This window comes from Pan troglodytes, chromosome 7 (genome assembly GCF_028858775.2).
Source record: "Pan troglodytes isolate AG18354 chromosome 7, NHGRI_mPanTro3-v2.0_pri, whole genome shotgun sequence".
Lineage (NCBI taxonomy): Eukaryota > Metazoa > Chordata > Mammalia > Primates > Hominidae > Pan > Pan troglodytes.
Window position 1 is genome coordinate 13,829,941 of NC_072405.2, and position 20,144 is coordinate 13,850,084.

The 20,144-nt window shown below is 48.5% G+C and overlaps 1 protein-coding gene across 2 annotated transcripts in view; it reads right to left on the bottom strand.

Moving 5' to 3' along the window:
- Window positions 1–20,144, bottom strand: part of XKR5 (XK related 5) — a 24,959-nt gene continuing 4,815 nt past the window's right edge. Inside the window, 5 exon segments of one of the 2 annotated variants that reach the window (NM_001033035.1) lie at window positions 1–1,774; window positions 5,245–5,356; window positions 11,171–11,340; window positions 12,818–13,027; window positions 14,488–14,672. In NM_001033035.1, coding sequence (NP_001028207.1) covers window positions 633–1,774; window positions 5,245–5,356; window positions 11,171–11,340; window positions 12,818–13,027; window positions 14,488–14,672 — 1,819 coding nt within the window. In that variant the 3' untranslated portion in view covers window positions 1–632. 2 annotated transcript variants of the gene reach the window in all.

A 20,144-nucleotide genomic window follows, 5' to 3' on the forward strand; every position in this document is an offset into this window, starting at 1 on the left:
TATGCCCTTAGCATGGGTGAGGCTGAGCTAAGTGAGTCTACCCTTCCTTTTTAAAAGCTCTAATATTGTCCCCTAACCAAAAGATATGGGAATCTTAGAATGACATTTGCACTTTCAGTTATGTTAGTTATTACAAGCACACAGGCCTTATCTACTCCCAGAAAGCAGGCAAATTATCTTACCAAGAGATTTCATAACATAATACAGTTAGAATATATTAAAATGAGATTCATAACCGCTAAGTGTGAGGCAAAGCTAATTGTAACAAGAACCTCAAATAAAATAGGAATCTGGGTTTTACCTTTGTGTTTCCTAGAAGCCACAGCAAAAAGATAAAATAAGGGAACCTACAGCTCATAAAAGGTAGCAGACAATTTTGACTGGAATCTCTTTCTCCTCCTCTAAAGTGTGTTAGAGTCTCTCCTATGCATGGATGGGGTCTGTGATGTTTACACTGGACCTGCAAAATCATCCAGCCCTGTTTCCTCATTTTTCAGGGATGCAGATGGAGATTCAGAGGTGACAGTGATGTGCCCAAGGACACAGGTGTCAGAAGTGGGATTTCCTTTCTCACTGTACCAAATGGCCAGCTTGGTTTGTCAGCCTGTTGTCTTATCCCACCATGACTGTGGTCAGATGAAAAAACTCGGCTCTTGCTTCATCTGTTCCCTGCAGCTGCAGTCTGTTTGGATAGACTCAGACTTAGGGGTGGACGTGAGGCAGGGCTCATGGGCAGTCCTCAGCTGTGGCAATGACATCCACACACCAACAGCTGCATGGTGACTTAGCTCCCTTGTGGGCTCCAGCGGCTCCTCTAGCTCTGAGATACTGAGGGTTCTTCCAGGGAAGCCTGCACTGGGGCAGAAGCCTCTACATGGGCCTGTGCCTAGGATGGGGCTAATGTCGGCCATGGTGGCGGGGAAGGGCGCCAAGCCCACTGGGTGGGGCGATGCAGGCTGGGCAGGGCTGCTCTTTCCCAGCCTCCTTCCAGAGTGGGCCGTTTGCAGAGTAGCTGGGCTGCCTTCTTGTTGTGAGGATGTGGCCACTTCTGCAGTGGCGCTGAAGTACAACGTGGAACTCTGCTGTCCTTCCCCTCCTCTCTGCTGCCCACCTGTCCCCTTCCCCTGTGTCCCAGAAACAGCGTCAGCTCCTTCCTTTGGGGTGCCTTCCCCCTGCGTGGCTGCTGGGTTCTGGGTAGGTGCTTCATCCTGCTGATCGCTGGCAAAAGATACGTAACTTGAGGTTTCCAATGGGTCGGCCTCTGCTTTAGAGACACCTTCAAACGCAGAGCTGTTCTCTAAGGTTGAGGGGTGACGGGATGAGGATGGGAGCTCTCGCTGGGCAGACAAGGCCTTTCTCTGCAGGTCGTCCTGTTGACTCAACCCCCATGCTGGTGGACAATAGACAGGATTGTCATCTCCAAAGGCGGCATTGATCTTAGACATATTTCCTGTTTTTAGGGCAAGTTTCACCCACAGCCAGTGGTGATGACTGAGGAAAGAGTCCTCCACAGCAACCTGGGTCCCCAGCCCGGCCTCTGGGGGGACCTGCTCAGGGGTAGGGGGCTTCCCTAAAATGGTTAGTTCATAACTTGCCCCTTGGCATGAGCCTGAGCTCTCGGTTCTCTTCCCAGCTAGATCCGTGGCCCGGGGAGAAGCTCTTCTCTCTGTTTTATCACCTCCTGCAATGCCACAGGACTTCCTTAGGCAGCCCTGCCAGATGTCTGTGGATTTTGGATGCAGTAGGCTGTAATAAATTACCAGTGAGACACTGCCTGAAAAAGAACAAAAAGACCACAAGTTTATGTTCTTTGAAGTCTGCATCCTCCCTGTAGTGTGCAGTTTCAGGTTCTGGCCCTTTTGTGTAGAGGAAGATAATTTGGGATCCAAAATAGGACTCTTGTTCGAGCCTCAGAACTGGATATTTCGGGGGAATTTAAGTAGGTTCCAGCTTCTGTAAGCTGTAAATGTTTCTAAAGTTAAACATGAATAACAAGGCTTAAATCCGTTTGATTCTATGCTTTTGTCTTGAGGGCAGCTCCAGTTCAGTCATCTACATGTGTGTGTGTGTGAGTGTGCATTCATGCATATGTGTGTGTGTGTGTGTACACACAGGTACAAAATGTTTGGTAGAAATAAGCATTCTACTTTCAAGTAACTGGACCATACACTGCAAATTCGACTGTCAATACAGTGGTTGATGGGTTACAAAGCTGGGGGAAGGGAGGGCATAAGAAATAACCTCAAAAACAAGTAAGACCTAAACAGAGGTTAATCAGATTCATCAAAAACCCCACATCAAGGAATTTCCATGAACAACAACAACACTTCCTTTGTGCATAAACATCTTAATCACATTGTTGTCAGTTTAATTTATTTTGATCAGAAGTGTTGACTGCTGCAATAATTTCTTTAACAGAGCATTCCAGTAAGCCTCCCACGTTATTTCCAGTTTCCTGTTGTACTGGTTAAAGTGCCTGGTTTCAGGGTGCTCATTATAAACAGCACAAAACCTGAAGTAATGCCTGAGAAGGCCAGGAGATTGCAGCATGACAGAGCTAGAAAGACTGCCTGAAGGACACCCCCAGCCCCAAATCGTCTCTTGTGTCTTGGGGGACTGGGAGACCCAGATCAAGCAGCTGGTTAGTGGCCAGGCTCAAACCTGGGAAAGGGAGGTGGACTTTCTCCATGTTCAGTGCCACCTCTGCAGTAGGTCCTGCTCAGCCAGTTTCTGCACTGTTTTGAATTCTCACAATTGCCTGATGAGGGACGTATTGTCACCCTTCTTTTACAAGCAGCCACCCAAGGCCAGGAAAGATGAACAAAGGCCCCTGATCGCAGAAGTCCCGGGCACACTTATTCAGTGAACACAGACTTTCCAGAGGCCATGTGGTTTGGGGGTTCTTGGTGGCATCCCCAGGCTGGCATGCAGTTGGTACTCAGTGAATATTGGTCCCAGGATGGAAGGAAAAGGGGAGGAGCCTGGATGCAAGCTTGTGCTCCTTGGACTACAATTTGTGTTCGATCTTCCTGCCGAGGATTCCCAAGGGTCGCCTGGGAGTCAGGGGTTTGGCAGCTCCATCAGAGGCCGGAGGAGGAGCGGCAGACAAGGCTCTGAGCCGGCGGCCACCTGGGTCCTGGGTGCTGCCCGTGGCTATGGGCTCCCTACTCACTGCCCGTGGCTATGGACACCCTACTCACTGCCCTCCTGCTGTGCCGTGGGCCAGCATACTGGCTGTGAAAATGTCTTCTCACTGGAGTGGAACTGGAAGGAATCCAGGCGTCTACTCCCAGGAGTGTGACAGGTTTTCGGAGTGGTGTAGGACATCTTTTTTGAGTCAGTGTTAAAATCCAGAAAGTAGATGAGGGGACATTTTCCCTCCCACCACACTGTGCCCCCAGGACTCAGCTATACCTCCCATGAACTGGAAAATCCAGATGAGTTGTTAGACCTCCCGGCCGGCAAGGCCCCTTCATTCCAAGTATCACATGGCCCCTCCCTGAAGGAAGGATTGCTTGAAATATGCCAGGAACACCCAGACCACGATGCAATGTGGTGAGAGTGGTGCTTCTCACCCGAGCAGCCCGATGTCCTCAGTTTCCCATAGGCCATTTATCCACACACACAGCTTAGAAATCAATGCTCTGCGATTCAAATGATTATTTTAAAAAGGATGAAGCAGATGCCCGTCCATGGGTTGACGATGAAACAAGCTGTGGTCCGTCCAAACCATGGGATGCGACTCAGCCATCAAAAGCAAGGAGCAACCCGGGAGGCTCTCCGGAGAGCTCTGCCAAGTGAACAAGACCGATCCCCGGGGGGCACACACTGTGTGGTACTTTCACAACGCATTCTCCAAGTGATAGAATAATAGAAACAGAGAACAGAATCATGGTTGCCAGGAGGGAAGGAGGTGGCAGGGGCAAGAGGAAGGGGGCCACATGAAGGGTCCTCGTGGTGATGGAAGGCTTCTCCCTGCACCTCGACATACTACTTTGAGATCCTGGCTGTGATGTTGTGCCACCGTTTTGCGAGATATTACCCCTGGGGGAAAACCTGGTAATGGGTACGGGGAGCTCTGTATTATTTCTTAAAACTACTATTGTCTACAAAGTTCGATTTGAAAAAGAAGGGGTTGTCTCAGCTACCTGAAGCTGGAAGAAGTGAGGACCCGTGACGTCTCATGAAGAAGAACAGAGCTGAAACCGAGGGTGGCCTGTGGCTCTCAAATGCTTGTTACGAGGCCACAGTGTATGACATTCCTCTGACCCGTGAACAGCCCCTGCATCTCACTAAGTGTTTGTGTCCAGGTCATTCCTTTCCCAGGTCCAGGCCACTCACACAGGCCACATCCAACCCCCGGCTGCTGTGAGCAAGAAAAGAACCTGAGGCCACTTCCAGGCACCTCTTCAGGGTGTGGGTGACAGACAGCAGGCTCTGGAGTGAGGGCAGGAGTTGTTGCAGAGGACTGGGGAATCTCTGTCCTGGCCCATGTTGCAGAAGCACGAGGCCCCACGTGAGAGGTGCAGGTGCTGGCTTTGAGGGTTCCACCGCAGGCCTGAGAGTGACAGTGGTGCAAGCCTGCTGTGCTGGGAGAGGAGGCTGGTGTTCACACCTTTCAAGTGGGGGGCGGAATCCCTGCGGAACTCATGCCAATCTGGGAAGCGAGGTCATCACCGTGGGTATGACACTGACCTTGGGGCCATGCATTCATAAAACACGGCCGATGACAGTGCCAGGCCTGTGCTCAGGCCTGCACTGGAGCTGGGCTTGAATCTCAGCTCTATCTGTTACAAACCATTGGATCTTTCGGGGACTCAACCTCCTCTGTGCCTCACCTTCCTCTCCTCCTCTGCTAGGGCACCCACTTCCCGGGGTGCTTGTCTATGGGCCGCAGGGGGTGCCATGTCAGGAAGATGCGAGGAGCTCCCCTAGGTGGGAGGGGAGAGAGAAGTCACGTCCTCAACCCTGCAGGAAGCTCCGGGGAGGACGGGGGCTTTGGGGTAGAGAAGGATAGCCCCAGCTTTGCTTGAGGTTCCGAGCACAGTCAAGCAAGGCAGATGAGGCTGAGCTCAGTATCTCATGCTCTGATGGGCATGAGCCCCCACATCGCAGTGAGCCTGGTTCCTTGGTCTCCAGTTAACCACATCTGAACTCAGTTTCCTGCCCTTTGAGCCCATTGTAAAAAACAAATAAAATACGTTGGGGAGGGGATGCAGAGAAGAAGGTGTCATTGGGACTTACCAATCAGAAACCCAGACAGGACCCCAGCTATGGTCTGCAGGCTGGTCCACGATGCCCCCTGGAGAAAGTCGGTGGCCAACAGCAGCAGGATGGTGTTCTCCAGCAGCATGACCTGCGGGACCCAGGACAGAGAAACCACACCTCGTCAGGTGCACACTGCCTAGGGACCCCCGTCCCGTGAGTCTGCAGCGGCTCCCCCTCCCCTCCATCCTGAGTGCCCACTGGAGACTCCAGGCTGCTGGGGACTACCCAGGAGCAGGGCTATGTCCCACTGAGACCTTCTCTGGCAAAGAGAGAGCCACCCTGTTCTCAGGGTGGCTCATTAAAGTGTCTGCAGAATCATAAAGGCCCAGGAAATGTAAGGGCATCCCTCAAATGGCTGTGGGGCTGCCTTTAGAGAGTCAGTGTGGGCTGAGAGGGGACTTTTATTTTCTACTTTGCATATTTCTCCATCCTTACGCTAACTGCAGGCACTCATTAGTGTTACAATGAAAGATAGCTGCAGAGCTCATGATGCCACTGAATTCCAGGGAGCTAGGGTCACAAACTTTCTAACAACTTTAGGATTTTGTTTCCTTAAAATAATTGCTTTGCGGCCACCAGGTGGCAGCCGGAGACGGGAGCTCGCAGGCTGACAAAGGAGCCTGGCCCCGTGGCTGCAGCTGGTCAAAATGGCAGATGGTCCAGAAGGCTCTTTGTACGCCCATCTGGGTCAGCTTATTAACTTTGCTTTCCAATTTTTAAATATAAAAAGATACGTCTTCATTAAAATAAGTAAACAAATGACATAATTCAAATGCGATATATTTAAATACTGTGTGTGTTATTTATTTAAAAATAACACTTAAATTATATACTGATTTGCTAAAACTCTTCAAAAGATTTGCCAGGTTATTCATTGGCTACGTTTTTCACTCTCAAAAATTCAAATAAGGACAGAAATAAAAAAAATTATGAGGAGCTGCTTCGTAATCCTACGAATGTCCATTCTCCCAGTCCGTCTGGGTGCAATGAGCAGGGTTTCTGCCCTAAATGCCTTGGCCAGCAGCCAGTACAGAAGGCATCTTTCTCTCCCCACTCCTCAGCTGTGTGGTTCTGGTGGTTCAGATTCTTAAGTTTGTCCCAACTCCATCACCTGCCTCCTGTCTTTCCCGCCATTTCCGTGGTTCTGGCCCCATGCCTCCTGTCTAGGCAATCCCTATCTTCATTCTGTCTCTGAAATCTCTCCTCCACACCAACGTCAGGGTGACCCACTTCACCCAGAGATTGCACCTTGCCATTCCTCCCCGATGCACCTTGAAACAGCCCCATCTTAACTTCAGGATCCAGTCCCTACTTCTCAACAGAGCAGATGGTCCTGTTTGCCACTTAGCCCGAGTTTTCCTTTCTGGGGTCATCTTCCAGCATGCTCTCCCCAAACGACATTCCACTGACAAACAGTCTTTCCTCAACCAAACTCCAGTCAGCCTTCTCTGAGCCTTCTTTTCCATGAGTCTTCAACCCTGGCCAACGAGAACTCCAGACTCAGCACATACGATTCCCCTTACCTCTCCACACCAAGAGACTTGAACAAACACTGACCGAGTTTCCAGCAGCTCAAGGCCTCACCCCTACGATGCTGACCTCAGTCTCCTTTAAGTTCCTGCCTAAGAAAGCGCAGTGCTGCCAGGAGAAGGTACTGTTTGTTCCAGCCAAAACTTGGTGCTGGGTGGATAGGACCCTGGACTTCCTTTCCGAGCAGTTCCTTTAGAAAGCTTGCAGTTGCAAATCATTTTGCTGCGCTCTGAGATATACATCTTCTATTACCCAGAACTGTCTCCTCAAGTACCCAAGAGCCATCTATTCAAATACAAACTCCAAGCCTGGTGGGTGTATTTCCCTAACAGGACTGCCTCCTGCCTCCTGTCATAAAGAAATGAGAAATTTGTTTCTGCTCCCAGCAAGTGACAAGCGCCAATGAACAAACGCAGATGGCACACTCACATTTACGATCCCACTTTCCTGCTTTTTGTAAATTTCCACTTCCCTGTCTCTGCCCAAGCCCCCGGATGTTCCTCCTCCTTCCTCCCTTTTTCTCCCTTTTAAGCCCTGTCACCTCTGCACAACTTGAAGGTGGGTTCAGTTCATGCAGGGCTCTTCCCTATGGCGATAGACTCAGTGCAATCTGTTTTTATTGCTTTTAACTAGCGCAGGGCTTTTTTTCCCTCGGACGCTGTGCGCACTCACTTTCCTGTGGATTTCCAGACACTCCAGGGTCTTTCCATTACTTCCGCAGCTTTGCCTGAAACGTTCTAGCGCCCTCCACACCTTTTCTTCAGGTGAACCTTGCTCACCACATAGCACCTCGTGCAGGTCCCCTCTGTAAACCCTTCCCTGACTTTCCCAGGCTCTGCCTCTTGTGTCCTGTAGGGTTTTGATAGCGTCACTTCTCTGATCACAGTGGCTGCATGGATTTGCTTATGTCTTTGTGGCCACTGAGACATGACCCTCTCACACTGTGGTGTCTAACTCCATTTTCAGCACAGGAGGAAGCTCAATGTGTGCTGATGTGAATAAACCCATAACGGGTGAAAGAAGTGAGACCAGGTCTTATATTACATTCAGAAGTGATCAAGAGGCAGGCTTCCGCCCCTGAGCAGGAGGTGAGGACAGTTGAGTAGCTCCTGAGCTAGGCCGGTCATAGTGTCACCTGCGGCTGTCTCCAGACACGGATTCCCAGGTTGCACTCAGACCTACTGAGCCAGAATCTCTGAGGGGGAGCCTGGGAATCGCCACTTTATAAAAGCTCCCCTGAGTGCCACTGACAACCAGCAGGGCTGAGGCCCAGCTGCACTGGAGGCCCCCAGCCCCCAGCCCCTGCCAGACCCTTCCAGCAGAAACCTCTGAACCGCTGCCAGGCGGTGGCCTGTTGGTTAAGGGCCCTACGAAAAAGTATAAAAATTAACTAGGTATGGTGGTATGCACCCGTGATCCCAGTGACTCGGGAGGCTGAGGTGGGAGGATCACTTGAGCCTAGAAAGTCGAGGCTGCAGTGAGCCGTGATGGCACTGCTGCATTCCAGCCTGGGCAACAGGGCAAGCTCTGTCTCAGAAAAACAAAAGCAAAAACAAAACACCTTATGTTCCTTCTTGAAGGGATGTGGGGTGGTACATTCTCCAGTGGCCCAGGAATAGGCTCAACATAGCTGAGCAATGCTTGGGTTGGCCCTGGGTTACGCTGCCCAAGGCTGGGGCTTCCAGACAGGAATTGCAGCTTCTTCTGGGGCCCATCCAGGGCCTGGGGTCTGGCAGCCTCTTTCCTGTGTGAGCTGCTGTCTCAAGGGCTGGGGCTGCATGGGTCCCGGCACCCTCTGCAGAAAGTAATGCTTTCGGATGGCAGCACGGGTCTGTGCCAGCAGGGTGCACATCTCAGGGAGTGGCGCCCCAGTGTGTCCACTGCATTGTGGCCTCAGGCTTCCAAGATCACAGTCTGGGCATCGCTAACCTGCCCAGAGGCACTGGTTTCAGGTGCTGGCCACTCAGCCACATTGGATCAATGGAGATTAGGTGGGGGTGTTGAGGAACAGTGGGAGAGGCTGCCTCACACTCTGAATGGCCCATGCCACGGAGCCAGGGCTGCCCAGCACTGCCTGGCACAGGGAGGGGCCCAGACTCAGGTCTGGGCAGTGTGCATGGTGAAGTGCGAGGTGAGCATGTCCACCTGTCATCTCCGCCTTTTCTTCAGTTTCATGCTTGCAGCCCCACCTCAGAATGTGACTGGCAGGCACTCTTGAAATGTCAGTAGTTTAATAGGTTATCCTGGGAGTTACGTGTTATTTCACCTCTTTATGGTGATATTGGCTATCTTTACCCTCCACTTCCTTCCTCTTCCCTACCTTCCTTTCCTTCCTTCCTTCCTTCCCTCCCTCCCTCCTTCCCTCCTTCCCTCCTTCCCTCCTTCCTTCCTTCCTCCTTTCCTTCTTTCTCTGCTTTCTTGCCCCCGATGTCTGTTTCATTTATTGTAAATTATTTATTTATCTTTCAGAGCATCTACATCTATCTACCTGTGCCAGGCACCAGGCTCTTGGCTTTCTATCCATCACCTTATCAATCCTAGCAACAACCATTTCAGAGATACAAAAACTGGGTGTGGGAGCGGGGGGAGCCCCGGTGACTCTCATACAGTTCAGAACCGAAGGATCCTGGCATCAAGCCCTAGCTGGTTGGGCAGCAAGGCCTAAAGCCCATGTTCCCCATCACATGCTGTAGGGATCCAAGCCCCCGGGCTAGGACTGCCCGGCCTGGATGGGTGTGTGCACAGGGAGAGAGATAAGGACACTCGTGCTGCTGTGGTAGCTCTCACTCCAAATGTAATGGTGTCTGATTTTTGCTTTTCCTATTTAATCGCTCTTGACTCAGTGATCTAGTGACTGTATGAGATGGCTGGGAAGAATGAAGGATTTGCTTTCTTTCCTTCTCTAACAGCCCTCAAACTCCTGGGAGATGACACGGCAAATGAGGTGTGAGTGTGACAAATGCAAGCAAACAAGGTGGCAGGTGTCAAACTCCTCCTTATTGAGCTCCTGCTTATCTGGGCATTGGCAGACGGGGTGTCCACCTATGAATAAGCCACTTCAGCAAATTGGATGAGAAAATCAACATTCCACTTTGTTCACTTGGAGATCATGTTGGTTGGGAGGCTGCTCATGCATGACCTGGGCCCTGCCACACGTGAACCTATCTACAACACGCACGCTGTTATTATGCTCTGTGTTCAGATGTGGACGCTGAGGTTGGTGAGGCTCAGTAATGTGTCCAACATCGCAAGTCCTGTGCGCTCTGTCTGGCTCCATAGCCTGTGGGGTCACTGTGCTATATGGGTCCTAAAATCAGCAGGTGTCTAGGACGCTTCCCTTTCCTGGACAGGAGCTGCATCCTGCCTTTACCTTCACCCAGGTCTCTACCCTGGAATGCCTGACTCCTCCCACAGAAGTCTCACCTTTTCATATGAATAATGGCCACAATTTATGGGTTATTTTGTGCCAGCTACTCATGTATATTATTTTATTTGGTCTTTACAGGAACCCTGAAGAGTATGTAGATCTTATTTAATCTTCACAGGAACACTGAGAGGGGGGTGACTTATTCCTAGTGTGTGCATGAAAAAGTAGGTTCAGACAGTTTAAATTCTTCGCTGAAGCCAGCTGGTGGTAGCAGTCAGCAGAGCTGGGCTCCAGTGCAAGTTTTTTCTGACTCTAAAACCCATGACCCCACCAATGTGATTGTATTTTCTCTCCTTTGCCCATTATAATCCAGCTCAACCTCCACTGTCCAGCCAAAAGTGTCTGTGGTCATCCTGACGAGAGGTGATGCTGGCAGCTACGCCTATGAGTCCCAGACATTTTTTTCTCTCCTGGCATCTAGCTACATTCTGTCTGATTTTGGTTATTTGGGTGTCTACTTACTTACCAAATATTATAAGTTCTTTAAATATGAAGAAATCTCTACTGGACTCAAAGCAATCTGAAGAAGTATTAGGCCACTTTTGTGTTTCTGATACTCTCTAGGGCCATGCCTGGATCTTAATCATAAACCCCTAATAAAAATGGAGTTGATTAACAGAGACATTGAGTATATGATATTATACAGTTGAACTGTAATGATATTCAGCAGATGGGCTGATGTAGAGAAGACATCACCAAATATGCCTCAGTTGTTGCCACATTGAATGCAGGGCCACAACTGGAGGTTGCGTTACTATTTTCAAAGCCTGTCATCTCTGTTCAAGACTATAATTCTTTAAGAATTTTTCTTAAACTAAGCTATTCCTTTTCAATAGATAGGTGTGCATTGGTGCACACACACACACACACACCCCACACACACCCACACACACCCCACTTGCTGTATACACTGTAAAAGTTAGGATAAAGAAAAGTGCCACTTGCCATGTAGAACGTGACCATCCTATTTCTAGAAGGGCTGTCCCAGAAGCTGAGGTAGCAGAGGATGTACACGGCCCCCACGAGCAGGTTGAACAGCCTCCAGTGGCAGGTGCTGTCGATGATGTCACTCTGCTGGGCGACAAGCCAGAATGTCATCACCAGCCAGTGGGCACCTGCAGAGAAGCCGGGTGCAGACGTCAGGGTCCATGCAAGGAGATGGGGGGACAGGCAAGGACACAGAGACCAGGGAAGGCTCTCTGACCACATTTGACTCAGCATCCAAGAAGAGACATCAAAACCCAGAAGAGACTTGAGGGGGACAGAAGATCAGCACAGTTTATCTTTGCATGTATTATCCCATTTTATCCTTATAAAGGGTATCTGACCTAATTTGAATATGACAGAAGAAAGACTAGCTTCAATAACACTTGCCAAATATTGTATACCTATGCCCTTTTTATTCCAGAAAGTGTTTAAAGGGGCAGTTATAAAACTCACCGCCAATTATTTTAAAATTGTTACAAGAGCTAAAAACCTCCACATGCAAAGGAAAGAACTCTATGTGGTGCAGCTTTAATTTTTATTCCCATATTTTAAGACGAATAAATCATTTTGGATTTCAAGCTGAATTTTTTTTAAAAAAGAATAACAAAATAGCTAATCTCTCTTTAGAAGCACAGTTCTTTTTTTCCAAAAAATTATCTTTTTGGCCATTAACTGTATTTAATGTTTGCTCTAGGCCCAAGGGGCAAATATTTCTTAATGTCTCCACTTCTCTTAAAACAAGAGTGCACTGTTCCTTCTTGCAGAGTATATTCACTGATGACCAGAGATGACAGCTCTCCTCGGCAGGGACACACAGGCCCTATTCAGGGAATCTCCAGAGCCAGACAGACTCTCTGTCATTGCCATTCATATTGTGTGTGCCTAGACTGAGGGAGGAGGGAGAGCTTGGATTTAGTGGAGCTGTCCTATTTGCAACAGAGGAGATGTCCAAGATTCAGCATTCAAAGGAAATGGTGCACTTTTGGAAGCTATGTGCAGTATGACATATAGACTGTATATTTTTATATCAGGTGAGGCAGGTGGGACCTTGTACCTCCCTCCTGTTTCAGTGACAGTTTTTCTACATAAAAGATTTTGGCCTGTAACACAGAACAGTCTCCTGAGAAGTTCTCTGCTCCAGATTTAGCTGGGAGTGTTGAGGGCTGGGATGTCTAAGCTATGGCAGAGTATCTCCCAAGACAGCCAGCACGCGTTCCTTCCTGCTTTGGATGTGTACTCATCGGGAGCTGCAGTCTAGTCCTCCATGCTCTTGAATCTGGGCTGGTTGTGCTTGCTTTGACTGGCAGAATACAGCAGAAGCAATGCTGAGCCAGTTCTGAGCCTGTTTTTATAGAAGACTAGCAGTTTCCAGTTCCTTGCCATTGGAATTCTCAGCTGCTAATTCCTGTCAAGGCTCTTTATGAATCTGAACACCTGCTACCCCATTGCCATCTCTGAGGCCACCCAAGCAAGATCCATTCAGCAGAGAGCCCAGTCAGCCTTCAGGCCTGGGATTGAGGATCATACGTGGTTATTCTTGAGACCTTCATTTCTGGGTTGGTTGGTTATGCAGCAACATATGACCAGATCATTAGCTCAGCTCACCTGCAACCACAAAAACCCAAAAGTGGTAGGCTTTGTAGAACAGAACCAGACTCATCACGCGGGTTCCCAACATGCCCATCCTCCAGAGCTGCTGGCAGAAGAGGGCGGCCCATGGCATGGCCAGGTGGCCTGGCTTCATGAAGCCCATGAAGCGAGTGTAGGACACCAGTGCCCAGGAGAGTGAGGACCAGGAGAACAGGGTGCTCACCCCTGCAAGGGAAGCAGAAAGATGTGGTATGCTCTGAAGATTCCGAAGTAACAGTACCTTGTGAAGATTCACTCAAGGCATTTCTTTAATGGGATGCGTAACCTCTTGTTAAAGCCTGGCTGCACAGAGAGTATCACTAACCCACCACTTTGACCAGTAGGTAACATAACAACTCTATGTCCAAATACACATGTCTATATTCAGGAAGAAATGGGGATATGCAGGAAATATTTCCACTGCTCAATGTACTAAATGCTCTTCCCAGCAAATGGGCTGGACTCTTCCTTTCTATGCCCTTTAAGAAAAACGTCCCAGCTCCTGATCCTCTAAGTCCTCTGTATATAACAAAGCTGATTCTACAAGGCTCTGAACATGATTCCACCCCAAATGTACTTTGCTGTTTAATCCATATGAAGGAGGTTTAATAAAAGAATGAAAACGTCAAATGGTGTCAGGCTCTTTGATAAAGATGGATGGAAGGACAGTGCAGGCATATACGTGAAGCATTTAATTTATGCATATGCAATTGTGGACACTCAGCCAAGAGGAAGGGAGAGATGAAGATGGAAGGGGAGAGGTGGGGAGGGAGAGAAGGGGGGAAGGGGAGGGGAGAAAAGGGGATAGCAGGAGGGAGAGGGAGAGGGAAACAAGAAGCAACTGAGAGAAACAGGGAGAGACATAATGAGAATGTGAATGGCCTGAAATGAGTGGGAGCTGGAGACAAATGTTGCTGGGGCCTGAGTTGTTCTCAATTTCCACATGGCTTTGAAGGTATAAGCCTCTGGCTCTGTTAAGAATTATTATTATTATTATTATTATTATTATTATTATTATTATTATTATTTTGAGACAGGGTCTCACAGTGTCACCTGGACTGGAATGCAGTTGTGCAATCATGACTCACTGCAGCCTCAAACTCCTGGCCTGAAGTGATGCTACCACCTCAGCCTCCTGAATAGCTGGGACTGCAACTGCATGCCACCATGCCTGGCTAATTTTTGTATTTTTTGGTGGAGATGGGTTTTTGCCCGGCTGGTCTTGAGCTCCTGGGCTCAAGCAATCCACCCACCTCAGCTTCCCAAAGTGCTGGGACTACAGGTGTGAGCCTTGTGCCCGGCCAAGAATTATTCTAATGATTAAAGACACAAGAAAAACATGTGCAGTGAGTTTATGCAGAGGCAGTCTTTCCAAGGCATTTTGAGGATAATTTTGATTATGGGTAATTTCTATCTTATGGGCTGACTTTAGAACATGACCCTTAAGAAAGAAGGGAGCCAACTCTCTGTAAACTCAATGCACCAGCAAAAGCTAGTTTTAAGCATCATCTGTGCTAGTGAGCTCAAGGTGCCCTAATGCTCCTAAGCAGAGGAAATGTCGAAGGGAGGGTTTTGCTAAACAGGCTCACGTTCCTGTCCCCCTTCGGCAGTCAGACAGTCTGTGCTCTGTGGTGACAGTTACTCACCTGGCACAATATCTGTGAAGTCTGAGGCTAGAAAAACATATGTCTGAAGCAGCAGGTGGGGCCCAGTCTGCAGCAGGGCCTCCAAGAGTCGAAGGGCCGACAGGTCGGCCTCCTGCAGCTGCAGCCAGCCTCGGTGGGGAGCCTCTGGTTCCTTCTGCAGAGCGGTCAGTGCAGCGTCCCAGTGCCTGGGGAACAGCAGAGGGCACGTGACACGGAGCCAGACTGTGGCGAGACTCAATAGGACGAGCTTTCATTTGGAGACATAGTACATGCTAAGCAATATCCTATGCCCTTACTAGTCACCTAGAGTTACTAGTTAGGCTGTTGCCAGCCTCCGACTGCAAGCAGAAGACGTCAATTCTATGTAAGTTCCCTGAGTCCTGTGGTGCTCAGCCAGGCCACACTCTCCCCACGTCTGGTACGCCAGTACCTGACCTGGGGGCTCTTTGAACTGGAGCGGCTGCATGGCAAGGGAACCCAGACTGCCAGCTCTGTGAGGCTCGGCAATCACCCCGACCTGAGTCCCACCCTGGATCCTCTTGGGATGGGAATTCATTTATCAACAGATGTCTGTTGCAAGGTACTGTGTGTTGTCATCTCTTTGAAGGACAAAAAGTAGAAAAAACCCTTGTCCTCATCCTCACAGAATGTAGAACTCTGTGCTGCGAAAACTGGGGCACATGAAGAGCAGACAGGGAAGAAGGATCTGGAGGCTTTGCTGGGGAGTGGCCAGAGGTCCAGGTGGCTGGAGCACCATGCGGAGCTTGGAGGCTGATGTGGTCCCAGTGAAGTAGATCTGGGCCCTGAACTTCAGGCTGTGGGGTTGGGATTTTGCTCTGGAAAAATGAATTTGGCAGAGGTAATATGTACTGTCTGGGGTATGAGATGAATGTGTATGGATTTGTGTGTCTATGTATGTGTATGTGCATGTGTGTGTATATGGGTGCACACACACGTGGTGTACATGTGCTTGTGTGTGTGTGTATGTATCTGCATGTGCATGTATGCATGTGTGTGCGCAAGTGTGCAAAACATATGCATATGTATATAGGCATTATGTGCTTGCATATGTATAGGGTGTATGTTTATATATGTGTGTGCATGAAGGTATATGTGTGTATATTCATGTATGTGTGCAGTGTGTCTCTGTAGTGTGTGCAATGTGTGTGTGTGTGCACGCATGTAGTGTGTGTGTATGAACAGGGGATAGGAACATCAGGAGGAAACAGAGCTAACAGAATACTTCCAGCAGTAATTGGTGAAGGGAGTCCTAGGAATGGAAAGTAGGGAGCAGGTGCAGGAAATAGTGGGGTTGGAGATCAGGATTTGATGACTGAACAGGGGAGATGAGGGAGGTTGCAGTGGCTTTGAGGTTTCAGGCCTAAATGACTTGGAAATGGCGGTGCTACCGACGGAAATAAGCCAGGTGAGGAGTGCTGGATTGGCTACGATATGAATTTCTTCAGCAGTGAGGAATGTGAGGATGGGTGGAGCCCCCATAAGGAGAGATCTGATGACCAGTTGTGGTTGAGGGACTGGAAGTGGCCAGAAGAGACTGTGTGAAGACAGCACAGGCCAAGGACAGCACCCTGGGGACTGTTCCCACTAAGGGGCCTGGATACGAAAGGGACACCAGCAAGGGTGGGTGGAGGCCAAGAACCAGGCAGCGGAGAGAGCTGCTGATGTCTGCACTGTGGATTACAGGATGGGGTGGCCCAGGGCCACGGGGACACATCTGCTCACCCAGCCTGGGTGGCCCTCCTAGGCTCTCGGAAAAGGAATCAAGCAACAAGAAAGAAGTCAGAACATGTCCTTGCTTCAGTCTGTTTCCCATGAGCCTATGCCAGACACCTTTACTGGTAACTTCATCTCATGAGTAGAAAGTGGCACAGGCCACCTTCCTTACAACCTGAAGATCCACATAGAACCCACGACGACGAAGCCACTCCCCACCACAGCAGCGGGCTCTCAGGCTTTGAGTCTCACCTGGAGGTGAGATTTCGCCACCACCCACCAATTCCTCTCTGGGTCTACCCAGCAGCAGCAAGAAGGAGATGACCACAGCCGCCTGCACACGAGCCTGCTGCCCAGCAAACCCACTGGATTCTGCTTCCCTGTCTTGTTCAAGTTAAGAATTAGAGGTCACTTCAATTTAGCAACTCCTGAAGCCAAGCTGGATGCATCTCGAAGGTCACCTGCAAAACTCCCCGTAGAGACCCCTAAGGCTCTGACTGGCAGGTGACAAGCTGGACCCTGATGGTTGGCAAACATTTCTATGTCCAGAGCAGAAGGTTCGGGGACTCCTCTTTGAAATGGCTTTATTCATGGTGCTGAGATCCCAGGACAGATGTCTAAGAAAAACAACTTTCCTTTTTCATGATTTGGAATCCTGGAGTGAACCCATTTCTTACTGTGTCTTGATTCCTGACATAAACTTAATGTTAAGAAAAACATATGACACTAAAAAATGTAACCATGAGGGCAGGCAGTAGTTTTCTTTTCACTCTCAAATCATTTGTTCCTGACACGGGGTAGTTTCCTCTTCTTGCTCTTCCGGAAAGCTTTGTTTGTTCAATATGCATTTTTCTTGGACTTTGAGAAGCCCACCTGCTACAGACCACAGGAGAAGTAAGAGAAATGAATCCCAGCTTTTTGGGAGGCCAAGGCAGGAGGATTGCTTGAGCTTGGGAGTTTGAGACCAGCCCTGGCAACATAATGAGACCCCATGTCTACAAAACAATAACAAAAAAAAGAGCTGGGATAGTGGCGGGTGCCTGTAGTCCCAGCTACTCGGGAGGCTGAGATGGGAGGATCACTTGAGCCCAGAAAGTCAAGGCTGCAAGTGAGCCATAATTATGCCACTGCACTCCAGCCTTGGTGACAGAGCAAGAAGACTCTTGTGAAAAAAAAAAGGGGGAAGAGAAATGAAAGATGTCTTTTAGAAACCTAAGATTCAGTGTGGAAAGAAAACATACAAATGCGAAAAGCTTAAAGAGGAAGAAATGTAAGTATCAAAATGAGTGGCTTGGGTAGTGGTGGAATCAGTCACAGGCAGAGAGAATAAGGTGGTCAGGGAATGCTTCCTGGAAGAGGAGGACAGGCAAACTCTGGACAGGTAGATGGTAGGAAGAGCCTAAAGGAGTGTCTGGGGTCAGTGGCACAGGATACAAGGCACTGAAATGAAGGTCCATGTCTGGGAATAGCGAATATCTGGTGCTTGGTAAGGCGGGGGCCAGGAGAGGCTGAGCTGTGGGGCTACTCTTGTAAGAAACAGAGGACCAGTGGGAAAGTGACTAGCCCGGTTTTCTGAAACGAGCTGTCTCGAACCCATTGCAGAGGGAGAAATTCAGGCTGAGACCCCTGGACAGCCACTAGGGAAGCCGGGGAGAAAGCTGAGGCGGGGTGGAGAGCGCGGGGATTTGGTCACTACGTCCTATGAGATGGTGTCCGACATCTGTCTTCACGGTCACTGCATCACTCCAGGTCCTTATCAGCTCTTGCCTAGATTTCTGGCTGCCTGCATGGACCCCGTCCCTCCCAACTCTGTTCCATTTTATTGTCTCTGGTGCCATCTGTCTACAAGCTCATTTGCCCATATTATTCCTTTGCTCAAACCCTTCCAACAGGTCTCCAATGCCTGAGAATAAAATCCAAACTCCTTAATCCAGTAGAAAAGTTTCTTCATGGTCCAGCCCGTTTATCTCCTGCCACATTCCTGCCATCTAGGAAATTCTTACCCTTTAGTCTCAAGAACCTCATCCTAATTTCCCATACACACCACTTCTGGCACGCATCTATGTCTTTGCACCAGCGGCTGCAGCTTGCTGTGTCGGAAACGCCTATTCCCTCCCTACATTGATGGAAATCCCAACATCCTTCAAGCCTCACTCGAGGGATCCTGAGGCAGGACTGGGCCCTCCAGGGCTAGGGCTATATTTTATATACTTTTAAATATTAAGTCTCCCCCCCTTTATGCTGAACTTGTCTTACATACCTTTAGAGTTTACCTTAACTTTCCTTTTGAAAACCTTGAACTTTCACTAAAGAAAAATTGCTAAACCAAGATGCATGCTAAGGATGAGATAGGCCTTCTTCTGTCATCTCATGCTGAGTTTACAAGTGGATTTGTGGGCTTAAAAAGAAAGATGAAAAAGATGTTGGTAACATAGAGTATTAAAGTGGAAGTAAAAAACCTAAGTAGAAGAAAGTAATGGTCTTTGTTTAAATAAGTGGTCACCAATGTCAGGCTCTCTTGAACAGAGTCAGACTTAAAATTAACATAGTATGTATTCTTGGGAACGTTAAAAAGAATACACTTATGGCTTAAATCCTTGCCTTTTTATATTTATTTATTTATTTATTTGAGACAGAGTCTCATTCTGTTTCCTAGGTTGGAGTGCAGTGGCGTGATCTCAGCTCACTGTAACCTCTACTTCACAGGTTCAAGCGATTCTCATGCTTCAGTCTCCTGAGTAGGTGGCATTACAGGTGTGCGTGACCAAGCCTGGCTAATTTGTCTATTTTTAGTGGAGATGGGGTTTCAACAGTGTTGGCCAGGCTGGTTTAGAACTCCTGGCCTCAAGAGATCAGCCTGCCTCCACCTCCTAAAGGACTGAGATTACAGGTGTGAGCCGTCACGCCAGGCCAAATTCTTGCTTTTTTTTTTTTTTTTTTTTTTTGAGACGGAGTCTCGCTCTGTCACCCAAGCTGGAGTCCAGTGATGCAATCTCGGCTCACTGCAAGTTCCGCCTACCGGGTTCACGCCATTCTCCTGCCTCAGCCTCCCAAGTAGCTGGGACTACAGGCACCCGCCACCATGCCCGGCTAATTTTTTGTATTTTTAGTAGAGACAGGGTTTCACCATGTTAGCCAAGATGGTCTCGATCTCCTGACCTCGTGATCCGCCTGCCTCGGCCTCCTAAAGTGCTGGGATTACAGGCGTAAGCCACCGCGCCAGGCCTCAATCCTTGCATTTTTATAAGCAACTTTGTGTTTTACTGGATTCTCAGTTAGCAGATTCTTTTGTATTTTGTTATGAGGACACTCAAAGTGACCTATTCTTAGGCAATTCAAAATTGTGCCAAACGCAATTGTTTTGGCTCCCCCTACAGGTCCTTTTCCAGAACTGCAATTTGGAAAGCTGGATTGCTTCACTAAAAACACTGCTTCACTCAGTGTTGTCTTTGAACCCTATGTGCTAGTTTCAGGATGAGGAATGGATCCACTGCTGTCTATTTTAACTTTCAAAGCTTTCCTCTATGGAAGTAAATTTCTGGTTTTTGGTTCATGTTTAACCTGAGAAACACTGCAAATCTTGCGGCTTTTATGCTTGCACTGGCTGTTATAAACCTTAGGGCCAAATTGTGACCCGCTTCCGATAACTGTGCATTCTGGCTCTATCTTGTTTTCTAACATTTCATCTCGATACCTGGCCTTTCTCATTTCTTTTCTTTTCTTTTTTGTTCTTTTAAGGATGTGTATTTTTAAAGTCATCTTAACTTCTTTTTCAAAACAAGAATAAATATATATGACTAATGGTTTTTCCTAATTTATAATTTTCATGTATCTCTTCACTTATCTATATGATTTCACTAGTATATACCAGATTATTCAAGTTAGTTTTTTTATATACACCAGAAAATCATGGCATCACTTAA